This window comes from Barbus barbus, assembly GCF_936440315.1.
Source record: "Barbus barbus genome assembly, chromosome: 4".
In the NCBI taxonomy this organism is placed as follows: Eukaryota; Metazoa; Chordata; class Actinopteri; order Cypriniformes; family Cyprinidae; genus Barbus; species Barbus barbus.
In genome coordinates this window covers 22,932,777-22,945,483 of record NC_136732.1, presented here as the reverse complement: position 1 = coordinate 22,945,483, position 12,707 = coordinate 22,932,777, and the positions used below count along the sequence as shown (strand labels likewise).

The 12,707-nt window shown below is 42.5% G+C and overlaps 1 protein-coding gene across 1 annotated transcript in view; it reads left to right on the top strand.

The window, feature by feature from the left end:
* Nucleotides 1-12,707, top strand: part of LOC306869012 (uncharacterized protein) — a 71,172-nt gene that overhangs the window by 17,831 nt on the left and 40,634 nt on the right. Inside the window, exons 4-5 of the mRNA XM_079415549.1 lie at nt 350-512; nt 6,918-7,040. Of these exons, the coding sequence (XP_079271675.1) occupies nt 350-512; nt 6,918-7,040 (286 nt within the window). The remainder of the gene's footprint in view (nt 1-349; nt 513-6,917; nt 7,041-12,707) is intronic.

The window sequence follows — 12,707 nt, the reverse complement described above, 5'->3', positions numbered from 1 at the left end:
TACTTAGTATTCACACTATTTTGCACTATGAATCATGCCTTGCATTCATTAATACATTATTACTAGTAGACGTATTCCAGCATGTATAATTGTTGGAGGAAGAGAGCTCTTTTAAAATGTGGCTCTTGAAGAATACAAATTAATTTTCCAACTCCTGATCTGGTTATGATACCACAGCATCACAGTGTCCATTTATAGAATGTTCTTTCACATTTAAGTGACCCATAATCCACCTCTAATAGCCATGCTCCTGGAAGAGCAGTAAATGTCACTTTTACCCCTGGGTTAGTACTGTGATAAAGCTCTGCTGTTGTTGACACTGATTAACCTTGCTGTCATCTCTTCTCAGATGGCATCGGATAGCCTACAGTGTGGAGGGCAAGTCTGTTACGCTGTACCTGGACTGTAAGAAGGAGCAGACGCTGGAATTGTTGCGTGGAGACAGCCCTGTGGTCAGCACGGACGGAGTCGTTGTTTTTGGGACGCGGTTGCTAGATGAGGAAGTGTTTGAGGTATGAAATGGAAAACAAGGAAATGAATTACACAAATAGTCCAATTAGGGCAGGTTAAGGTTTTCTTAAAGCACAACACCACAGGTGAGGACAGGAAAATGTAACTACCGGTAATGCATATCAATGTACTTCCTCAGGTGATTACTCATAGTACATTAAGACTGTCAACAGCAAGAACAAAAATTCCGAAATCCTAAATCAGTTGAATTTTATGTGAACAAACCCCTCGGTTAAACCCTTCAAAATTAAAGATATTAAAGGTATTGAACTTGATATCTATAAATGAAAACAGTTGAAGTAGATAAATAGATAAAAATAGAATAAATAGAATGAAATAGATAAAAGTGTAATAAAATTTTCTTTCCACTAATCTGAATGAAGAAGTTATGGAAGCAAAATAGACCAACATTTTTTAATTGACCAAAGCATGGCCTGTAGTGTCTTGCCTTAAACATGGTCCAAAATGTCCCAAATTCACATCATTTATGTACTTCTAAGTGACAGTCCTTTCAAAAAAAATCTCACAAAGAAATGTCTGGGTCATTTTAACCCCAAAATGTAAATATTAAATGAAATTTAGCACAATTAAAATGAATCCTTTTGGGGAAAATAATATAATGTTTTATGACATTACTGACAATAAAGCACCTCAATCAGAACCAAAAGTAGTCAAACCAAAAATTATTCAGACACCGGAAATAATTTTTGATATATTTTACTAGTGTGTGCAGTACATTATAGTTCACTTTTATAAGTGAGGATAGGAAAATAAAGTAAATTGTGACATATTATACCCAAAAAGTCTTCATACAGTGTACTACCAGTAACTGACATTTTGACCTGACCAAGTGTTTTTTTCTTTAACTGCTAATGGGACCTTGTTAAACCACAGATTGAACAAACATTAAGCATTGCTTGGTAATACATAATAAATACAGAATAATATAATGATATATAATATTTTGCAGTGTAAATAATTTGTATTTATTTATTTGCATATTTATTTTTGGTATTACTAATATCGTTTGTTATTGGGCTGGGGTGAAATATGACCCAGACATGTTCTGCACAGGCTTTGTGAGCCTAATAGGCTTTCTTGTGCCTATTAACACACTCTCTGTGCTGTAGTTTCATATTCCCCCAACCCTCTTCTCTTCAACTTTATAAATGCTGCAGTATATGCTCACTGTACTCCCCTGTGACTCTCAAACAAATAGCAAACAAGATATTTCTCTTGAGGGGTGACAGGGAATCTCAGATCAGCTTAATTTGCGTTCATGCAAAATTCATATATAGTTATGCCTCTGCTTTGCTTTAATGGAATAAGCAGTGGCAGTCTGTTTGTTTTATGTTTAATTTAATATTTTGAAATAGAGTGGATCAGAGGCAGTTGTCTGGGCTACTAACGTTGGGGTCTTGTCTCCACAAAGAGGGATAAACAGGTGCTGTTCATTTCTGCTTTTTCCAAGCATCAACGCACCTTAAAGGGATAGTTTGGATTTTATGTTTTACTCACCCTCACTTCAAACTAGTATGACTTTCTTTACATCATACACCATTGTTTTTTCCAATAAAATGAAAGTGACAAAATGACAAAACAAGTCTTGAAGTCGTGCTACAACATAAATTGGAGTTGTTATTTAATGAAGATCATGAAAGAAATAACAATGCCAGATTTCTTCCAAAACTAATTACATTTTGGTCGATCCTGTTCCCATAACTTGAATGATTCATTCAATCCAGTTGAAGTTAGTGGTTAACAGTGGAATATAAACAGTGTGCATGGACTTAAAATTAAGACTGTTTCACACTAAAAGCTGTCAGTTTGGAAGGACATAGGAACTTTTTAAATTTTTATATGTTTATAGTGCTTTTGTATTATTTTTAAATGGAAAAATGTCTAGCACATTATTCAAGATGAATCTGTGTCCCACAGGAGAAAGAACGTCAAACAGTTTTGGAAAGGCATAAGAAATTGATGACAAATACTATTCCAAAAACTATTCCACTATGCTGGTTTCTTGTAAGATCTCCATTATAAGCACTACAAAGAGCCAAAGGGCATCTTTTCAAAACTGTGGAGTTTTCTTGAGCTCCAACATTAAATAAATGGTGGGTATTTGGTTTCATTGTGCAGTGTGTTTGGGTTCATATCTGCCTAAATGACTCTCTTGGAAATACTCAGAGATAATGCTATTGTCAGACTAATGGACATTTAAGGGTCCTCTATCTGCTTCCACCTCAAAAAAAAAACAGATGTTTCTTCAGGTCCAATGTAGCACGCGCCACATGTCCTCCAGCCGCCCACTGCAATAACTTTACCTCTCAACTCCACCCATCCAATACCGCTGTTTGCCTTTAGCTGTTTTGGCCAAACATCACCCAGAGAAACACAATACCCATCCTATTCCATTCCATATGTCCCAAAATCCAGCCCATAACAATATCCCATTGTTAACAAATCCTGTTAAGAGCAACAAACTATCTCTGGATTGTGTCTAAAACCTTAAAAATTCTATCTTTTCAGTCAAAGAGTCATCAGGGCCCATCCCAATCCCAACGTTTATGTGACATCCTGTCTTCGAAAGATGTCTCCATGTGGTCAATTTTTAATGGTAGCATAGATGTTTCATTCACTGTTTGTAATATTCCACAATCTTGTGTATGTGGCTTGGTGGTTAGTTAATAAAAAATAACATCTTAAACCTAATGAAAAATAAATACACTAAAATGAATTTGAAATACATTTATTTAATGCTAAGTATACTACAAATACATTTACATAATTATGTACTTTAAAAATACCCTGCAATTATACTGTTGGTATACTAAACTGATATACATAAAGTCTGCTAAATTGGAACAACTAATTTTGAGCTTAATGCACTTTAATTGTGCAGAAGTATTGGTGCTGAGGTCCAACTAAAGATATACTGAAGTATATTTGATGGTGCTAAAGTGGAACTATCGCAAGTATACTTCAGGAACACTTAAAATATATTGCATTTAAATATTCTAAAATCATACGATCCTCATCAATAGTGATATTAAAAAACATTTTAGTCTTAATATTAAGAAATGTGCAATGTGTGCAAGTAGTGCTCCAAATAATGTTTAATTAGAATTTTTATATCAGTAAGTCTTGTCAATGTCAGTTAACATGTTAATGAATTTGAACTATACTTAGTATGAAATAAATGTATTTTAAATATGTGACTCTGGAGCACAAAACCAGTCATAAGTAGCACAGGTATATTTGTAGAAATAGCCAACAATACATTTATTAAGTATTAAGTAAAGATCATGTTCCATGAAGATATATTGTAAATTTCCTACCATAAGTATATACAAACTTAATTTTTGATAAGTAATGTGCATTGCTAAGGAATTAATTTGGACAACTTTAAAGGCGATTTTTTTTTTATTCAATATTTAGATTTTTTTTGCACCCTCAGATTCCAGATTTTCAAATAGTTGTATCTCAGCCAAAATTGGTCCTATCCTAACAAACCATACATCAATGGAAAGTTTATTTATTCAGCTTTGACCCTTATGACCCTTATGGGTTTGTGGTCCTTGGTCACATGTATTACTTTTTTATTAGGGAAAGCAGAATTAATAATTTGAGAATTAAAAAGATATATATATTTTTTTTTATTAATTTTTGTCAAATAAATTTTCATAAGGTTCATTTTTTCCAACCTGATTATTCAATTCCTACGAGGAATCAATATTTGAGTCAGTAAATATTCACTTAAATGACTAAAATATTCACAAGCTAACCAGACATGGCCTGAAGACACTTTCCTTAAATAAATGTGTCAAGTCATTGACTGTCTGGGCAGCAAGCCCTTTAGTTTAGTTTAGTGCGGCACACCATCTCTATTTGTGCCATGATTAAGAGACTGTACCATGTCTTGTGATTTAAAAGAAAATAAAAAAATCTCATCCTTCTTTGTTCTGCTCTTCAGATCAACGGTGATGATGAATGATGACTAATGATGATGAATGATGATCACATTTTTCCTTCTCTCGGGGTCCACTCCCCACTCATTCTAACGCTTCCAATAGAGCTGCATCTGTGTCATGGGGCCAGTGAGATCTGGTTGAGGCTGGTACTGGGGGATGTGTAAATTCGACCCAATCTGAGGCCAGTTCCCAGGCCCTGGATTGAGGGGGAATCCAGAGGATTTATATTCCGGTCCAAATCTCTCAGCGTGGGAGAGTTGCTTGGGAGCCTGGGGACTATGGTCAGGGCTAATGCGTCTATTGCTTCCAGATTTTTACAAATTGCTAAAGAGCTGAGGAAGTCTTTCTGAACTAGAGAACTGAACTAAAACACACACAAAACAAACAGCAGATTATCCACATTTTAAGTTATTTCTAGGATTTTTTTTTTTTGTCAGTTGTTTCTTCTTAGAAGATGCAGATAAGATCCACAATATCCAGTTCATGTCCGGTCCACTGATATTAAATGGTTGGTTTAAAGCATGCAGAAACCAAACTGTGCTAACAGGCTTGTTGAGTCCTTGAGTTGTCAAGCATGAGGCTCTAATTTCAGCTGACAGATAGAGAGAAGAGAACACTTGTGGGATCAGTGGAGTGTAATTAGTTGGCTAGGTATACTGATTTATTTTCTTTTTAAGATCCAACATATGTCAGATTAGTGTGTGAAATCTTGTGGTGTAGCTGTACTCTACTGCTGAATGAGTCTGTGTGGTATCTTGGGTATTGCCAGTTTTTGACCTCTTGTTCTTCCTCCCACTGATGTACTGGCAGGATCCCAGCGATGAGTCAAATATTCTCCATTGGCCTTATGATGAAAGATCACTTTATCGTGAATATATATGTGCTCTGTCCTAATGTCTGAATATTAGGCTGTTCAAAAAGTCTAAACAATTTAGTGGAATTATGGAATTATGCCTTTCAGTAGGGGGCGTTCTCTCCTATGGTATTGCATCTTGATTTCAAACATGCAATAGGTCTTAAAGATATTTTCAGTTAAGAATTGAGTATGGATTTGAGCATTTATTAACATTTATAATGTATTTATCACATAGAAGCCTCATGCTTATGGGTGTTTGTGTGTATGTGTGTACAGTAAATCAGCTATTTTACATCAATTTTGTTATTTACATGCATCTGTTCAGATTTTAGAGATCCATTTTATACCAAGCATCCTATAATATACAAACTTTAATATTATTATTTGAAACTATTTGATAGATGCTGTTTGTAAAACATTTTATTCTATCAGAATACATTTATGAAGCTACGTTTGAATGGAGAAAGATGCTTTTTGCAGCCAGATTGGAATTTTTATTTAAAGAAATTAGTAGATTAAGAGGATAAAGTGATTTCAAAATGTGTATTTGCTTTATGAGGAGATATAGAGAATAAAGAAAAAAACTGAATAGAGATAGAACTAGATTTTTAAAAAATATTACATTTGATCTACTTGCAAATATATATTTTTTTTAAACATGCACATAATCACTCTTAATCACGTACTTAATATGTTGAAAATGAATCCATTAATCTGTCTTGTCTAGTCACATTTAATTATGAATTACATTAATCACAAAAGATGTAGGCTATTTTCCATTCAAAAAAGCAAAATTTTACAAAAATACTTCATGTTGTTGGATATATTCTGTCTTACCTTTGCGCTCTCTCACCATTAAAACTTAAGCATTGTGTTGGATTTGATGAAACTACTGTGGTAGACCACCCTAAATATGTAAAGTATGTTTTAACAACAGCGAAACAACTATCATATCTCATTATAGGGAGGAGACATGTCCACTTCAGTGTCTATTGTGCTTATAGCACTAACCCCTTGGTTAGGGCCTGGTTTCAATCTTGAGTTCAACATAGTCAGAGATGTGTAGTGATTATTAAAACGTGCATCCTATGTGCTGGGACTAGCACTACATTGCTGCCCATTACAATGCCTTAGCTTCTTAGTGGGCTGATGCTGGTGCGAGTTTAGTGACAGGGACTACAGTCAAATACATAGTCTTTTGGCTGAAATGTGTAATAGCAATAGAGGAGACAGAGTGAATTTATGACCAAATTTATTTAACAATTTTTAGATGTCTAAAAAGTGTGAAAATATATTTTTGAAATGAAGATTGTTTTTCCTGTTGCATAAACTCTTATTTGCAGTGTGCTTTCAAAATGCCTAATGCGATATGCAAATAAAATACATTCCACAAGTTTCACCCCAATTTCATCAGTGTTACACAAGTTGTTTTTCATCTTAAATCACTTTTCTGCTTTACATCACCATGTTCTCCTGTTATACAGTGTTAAACAGGGTTTTATTTCTCTTTGATCACAAGAATTACACCAGTACAGTGAATATTACCGAATCAATGCGAGTGTTATGTGTGTGTGTTACAGGGTCAGATCCAACAGCTCTTGCTCGTGGATGATCCTCAGGCTGCGGCTGACTACTGCCAAGATTACATTCCCGATTGTGACAGCCCTTTGCCCTACAGTACCCAGAGTCTGGCTCCTGAAGAGGTTAGTGATTTCTCTGTGAGTTTGGCTCCCCATGTAGTCAAAAAATCTCATTGTCTTCTTTTCTTGTTATTTCCTTCTGAATTATTTGACATCTATATGACATCTTGTTTTTACGCCCAGATTTATTGGTCCATTCAGTTCGTCTTGTATTATTCTCCAGACTGCTCATGATTTAGCATTTAAATATCATGTGCGAACAGAGAAAGAAACACTTGTTTTCCCAATGAACTTTGACCAACCAACCTCGACATTTTCCAAAAAATTGCAGAACTTTATGAAGACATTTGTTCCAGCTTGAGCAAAAATGTCTTCCTCTTTTTGGAAGAGCCCTGTCAAAACTTTCTTTGAGTGTCTGAGCTGCCTTGGCTTCTCAATTCCACATTTACATTTATCTGTTTGCACTTTTTACTGTTCTGGCTTCTGGGCTCGGCTCCCAGAGCACTCATCTGAGCCAGCCAATAAACAACACAGGCATGCATAGGAATAAAAATACTTTTTGCTTAGTGCAGAAACACTAACACTCTGTTAGTTATAGGATTTGACCAATTTATATATACTGTATGAAGAGTTAATTTGCAAAAACAGATAACGTCTCGGTTACGTACGTAACCCTCGTTCCCTGATGGAGGGAACGGAGACGTTATGTCGTGACGACATTAGGGGATTTACTTGGGAGCCCCGACTGCCTCTGATAAGAGAAAACGCCAAGGAAATTTGGCTAGTGGATTTTGCATACCTGAGCCACTCCCCGTGCATACGGGTATAAAAGGGCGACAGGTGCATCCACTCATCAGGTTTTCCGCTGAGGAGCCAAGAACGTGTCCCTGGCAACCAGCGATGGTTCAAGATTGTGGCATGGGGACATAACGTCTCCGTTCCCTCCATCAGGGAACGAGGGTTACGTACGTAACCGAGACGTTCCCTATCTGTCGGTCACTACGAGTTATGTCGTGACGACATTAGGGGTCTATGGAAAGCGCCACAACCTGAACCCCGTCACGACCTTGTGGCATGCAGATGTTGACAAGCTAGCGCGTGACAGACAAATGCGATGCGAAGGTCGCAACCTTCCCGTCGCCCCAGCGCAAATTCGCTAACCTCGGCGCCCGCAGGGACCACTGAGTACATTGCTGCTGGAGATAGCCAAGCCGCTGTTCCTTTCCCCAGAAATCGGAAGGGATTTCGACCTTCTATGAAAGACTGCTTCAAGTCTTTCCTGTTTGTTGTTACAGCCCGGCAGTAACGACGGGGAAGCGAGCCTTCCGGAGAAGGGAGCTACGGAGGCCACACCCTGCCCGAAGGGAGGTAACGTGTGGAGACACTGGTATGGACTGGCCCAAGCCTGGGGCAGTGCTACATGCGCCTGCACCCTGGGGCAGTTCCTACCTAGGAGAAGGGAGGAAGGCTGCCAGCAGGGTCTGACAGAGCTCTGTCAAAGGGAAGACACGGGTTTACTGTGAGGGAAACCGTACCGTGGATGAATACACGTGTGGGATCACCCGAAGGGAATCAGGCCACACGGACACCTAGCCGAGTACAGGGGCTGACCGGAGACCCGGGCAAGCTAACACCGGTACTGGGCCTGGCGTCAGACTGCTCCGCCCAGCCTGACTGCCGGGGGTGCTGGAGGAACTCCGCCAGGGTTCGCCGTCCGGGGAACTGACTGGAGGAGAGAATAGGCGCTCATATCCCCGGGTAAGGGGGAATGGCGCAGCAAGCGTGACACCGGCCAACTCTTCCCGCCACTTACCTGTTACCCAACACACGGGAAGAGACTGGCTCAACGCGGAGACTGTAAAATCTCGCGAAGGTGTTCGGTGTCGCCCAGCCCGCAGCTCTACAGATGTCTGCCAAAGAGGCGCCGTGCGCCAGCGCATAGGAGGAGGCAACACTCCGTGTGGAGTGAGCCCTCACCCCGAGGGGGCACGGCTCGCTTTGGGATTGGTACGCCAAGGCGATGGCATCCACTATCCAGTGGGCCAACCTCTGCTTGGAGACAGCCTTCCCTTTCTGCTGACCTCCGTGGCAGACAAAGAGCTGCTCAGAGCTTCTGAAGCTCCGGGTGCGGTCCACGTATATGCGCAGCGCTCTTACGGGACACAGCAACGCCAAGGCTGGGTCTGCCTCCTCCGAGGGCAGTGCTTGCAGGTTCACCACCTGATCGCGGAAGGGCGTGGTGGGAACCTTAGGCACGTATCCAGGCCGGGGTCTCAGGACAACGTGAGAGTAGGCCGGCCCAAACACAAGGCACTCTTCGCTTACCGAAAATGCTTGGAGGTCCCCGACCCTCTTGATGGAAGTGAGCGCGGTCAGGAGCGCTGTCTTAGCCGACAGGAATTTCAGCTCGACTGAGTCCAGCGGCTCAAAGGGACCCCTCTGAAGTCCAGCCAGGACAATAGAGAGATCCCAGGAGGGCATCAGGGGTGGCCTAGGAGGATTTAACCTTCTGGCACCCCTCAGGAACCTCACGATGAGATCGTGCTTCCCCAGGGACCGGCCGTCCACTGCATCGTGATGGGCCGCAATAGCAGCCACGTACACTTTCAAGGTGGAGGGCGACAGCCTGCGCTCCAACCTCTCTTGCAGGAAAGAAAGCACCGCTCCAATCGTGCATCTTCGGAGGTCCTCCCGACGAGAAGAACACCAGTCCGCGAACAGACTCCACTTCAGCCTGTGGCAGGTCACTCAAGTCTGCCGCGTCCCATCCAGGAGCCACACATGGAGGTTCCACAGATCTGGACGCGGGTGCCATATGGTGCCGAGCCCCTGAGAAAGAAGGTCCTTCCTCAGAGGGATGCGCCAGGGAGGGGCTGTCGCGAGGAGGGTGAGTTCCGGAAACCAGGTCCGGGTAGGCCAATATGGCGCAACCAACAAGACCTGCTCCTCGTCCTCCCTGACCTTGCACAGTGTCTGTGCGATCAGGCTCACTGGGGGAAACGCATACTTGCGCAGAGCCCGAGGCCAGCTGTGTGCCAGTGCGTCCGTGCCGAGGGGGGCCTCGGCCAGGGAGAAATACAGCTGGCAGTGGGAGGACTCGTGGGAAGCAAACAGGTCTACCTGAGCTTCCCCGAATCGACTCCAAATCAGCCGGATCGTCTCGGGATGGAGTCGCCATTCTCCGGGGAACGTGAGCTGTCGTGAGAGCGTGTCGGCTGCACGATTGAGCTCCCCCGGAATGTGGACGGCGCGCAGCGATTTGAGCTGTGACTGACTCCAGAGGAGGAGATGGCGGGCGAGCTGTGACATGCGGCGTGATCGTAGACCTCCCTGCCGGTTGATGTACAAAACAGCCGCAGTGTTGTCCGTGCGGACCAACACGTGCTGGCCTAGGAGCAGTGGCCGGAACTGCTTTAAGGCCAGATGCACTGCCAACGGCTCTAGGCAGTTGATGTGCCAAAGCAGTCGAGGCCCCATCCAGAGCCCCGAGGCTGCCTGCCCGTTGCATGTAGCGCCCCAGCCCATGCTGGAGGCATCTGTTGTGACAACAACATGCCGGGACACTTGTCCTAAGGGCACCCCGGCCCGTAGGAAGGCAAGGTCCGACCAGGGGCTGAAAAAGCGGCGACACGATTGCGTGATGGTCACACGACGTGTCCCGCGGCACCATGCCCATCTCGGGACCCGTGAGTGTAACCAGTGCTGAAGTGGTCTCATATGAAGCAACCCGAGCGGCGTGACTGCGGCTACGGATGCCATATGCCCCAGGAGCTGCTGAAACTGTTTCAGCGGAACCACTGTCCTGCCTCTGAAGGAATTCAGGCAGTTCAGCACTGATTGGGCACGCTCGTCCGTGAGACGTGCCGTCATACTCACAGAGTCTAACTCCACACCGAGAAAAGAGATTCTCTGCACAGGGGAGAGCTTGCTCTTTTCCCAGTTGACCCGAAGCCCCAACTGGCTGAGGTGCCGGAGCACCAGGTCCCTGTGACCACACAACTGTTCTCGCGACCGGGCCAGGATGAGCCAATCATCGAGATAGTTGAGGATCCTGACGCCCACTTCCCGTAACGGGGCAAGGGCGCCCTCCGCCACCTTCGTGAAGGCACGGGGAGACAGGGAGAGCCCGAAGGGGAGGACCCTGTACTGCCATGCCCGCCCCTCGAACGCAAACCGTAGGAACGGCCTGTGTCGAGGGAGAATCGAGACATGAAAGTAAGCGTCCTTCAGGTCGATCGCTGCCACCGCCTTTCTTGGGCACGATGAAGTAGGGGCTGTAAAACCCCTGCCTCATCTCGGCTCGAGGGACCGGCTCAACAGAACAAAAGAAAACACAAGATTCTCCACCCGAGGAAAGCGTACTTTGTCGGCGTCCTTAAAAAAAGACGCGAACCGCCCAGTGTTTTAGAAATTTGCTCTTTCAGGTGAAGTGCCCAGGGGAATCGCTGCTGCAGGGACACCGCTGTCTGCACCGTAACGCCACCCAGGAACAAACTTCGAGGCAGACGGCTTTGTGGAGATCTGATCTGTTGAAGACTTCTCATCCACTCGGCTCCGAAGCAAAAATCTGATGAGTGGATGCACCTGTCGCCATTTTATACCCGTATGCACGGGGAGTGGCTCAGGTATGCAAAATCCACTAGCCAAATTTCATTGGCGTTTTCTCTTATCAGAGGCAGTCGGGGCTCCCAAGTAAATCCCCTAATGTCGTCACGACATAACTCGTAGTGACCGACAGATAGGGAACTTAAATTTTACGTTTTTTTTTAAATTTTCAGAAATCATGTTTTTTTATTATGTTATCATGTTTTTATTGTGTTAGATAGCTGTATTTTTTTTAACCTAATCAAAATAACCCAACTGCAGTTTGATTGCGATTAAAAAGTAAAAGTAAAGTAAAGTCGTGACGTATTGTCAAGTATGGTGACCCATACTCGAAATTGGTGCTCTGCATTTAACCCATCCAAGTGCACACACACAGCAGTGAGTAGTGAACAAATGCACACACACACATACACACACACACACCGTGAACACACACCCGGAGCAGTGGGCAGCCATGCTGCGGCGCCCGGGGAGCAATTGGGGGTTCGGTGCCTTGCTCAAGGGCACCTCAGTCGTGGTATTGAGGGTGGAGAGAGCGCTGTACATTCACTCCCCCCACCTACAATCCCTGCCGGCCGGGGACTGGAACCCGCAACCTTTCGATTACGAGTCCGACTCTCTAACCATTAGGCCACGACTTCCCACAATTGGAATTGGAATGCACAATGAAAAACATGATTTTTTTTAGTTATCTGTTTTTGCAAATTAACTCTTTATAATATATATAATGCATAAATTTTGTCGTTTTCTTTTTTTTAGTTCTGCTTTTTGACACAATAATAACTAAACAATCATTAGACTGCAACAATAAAATATGCAAATATGAATATTTAAACAACAACAACAACAACAATAATAATAATAATATAGGGCTGTTTAGCTCAGTGGTAACAAAAAAAAAACTCATTCTCCACTGATTGACTGATAATACAGTATAATATATGTAATATTACATCAAATAAATTATCAAAGGTTTGGGTTATTTTATAAAGAAATTAATACTTATATTCAGCAAGGAGACAATAAATAACAGTAAAGATATTTATAATGATACAAAAAAATTCTATTTCAAATAAGTGTTGTTCTTTTGAATTCTCTGTTCATTTGAGCATCCTGAAAAAATCA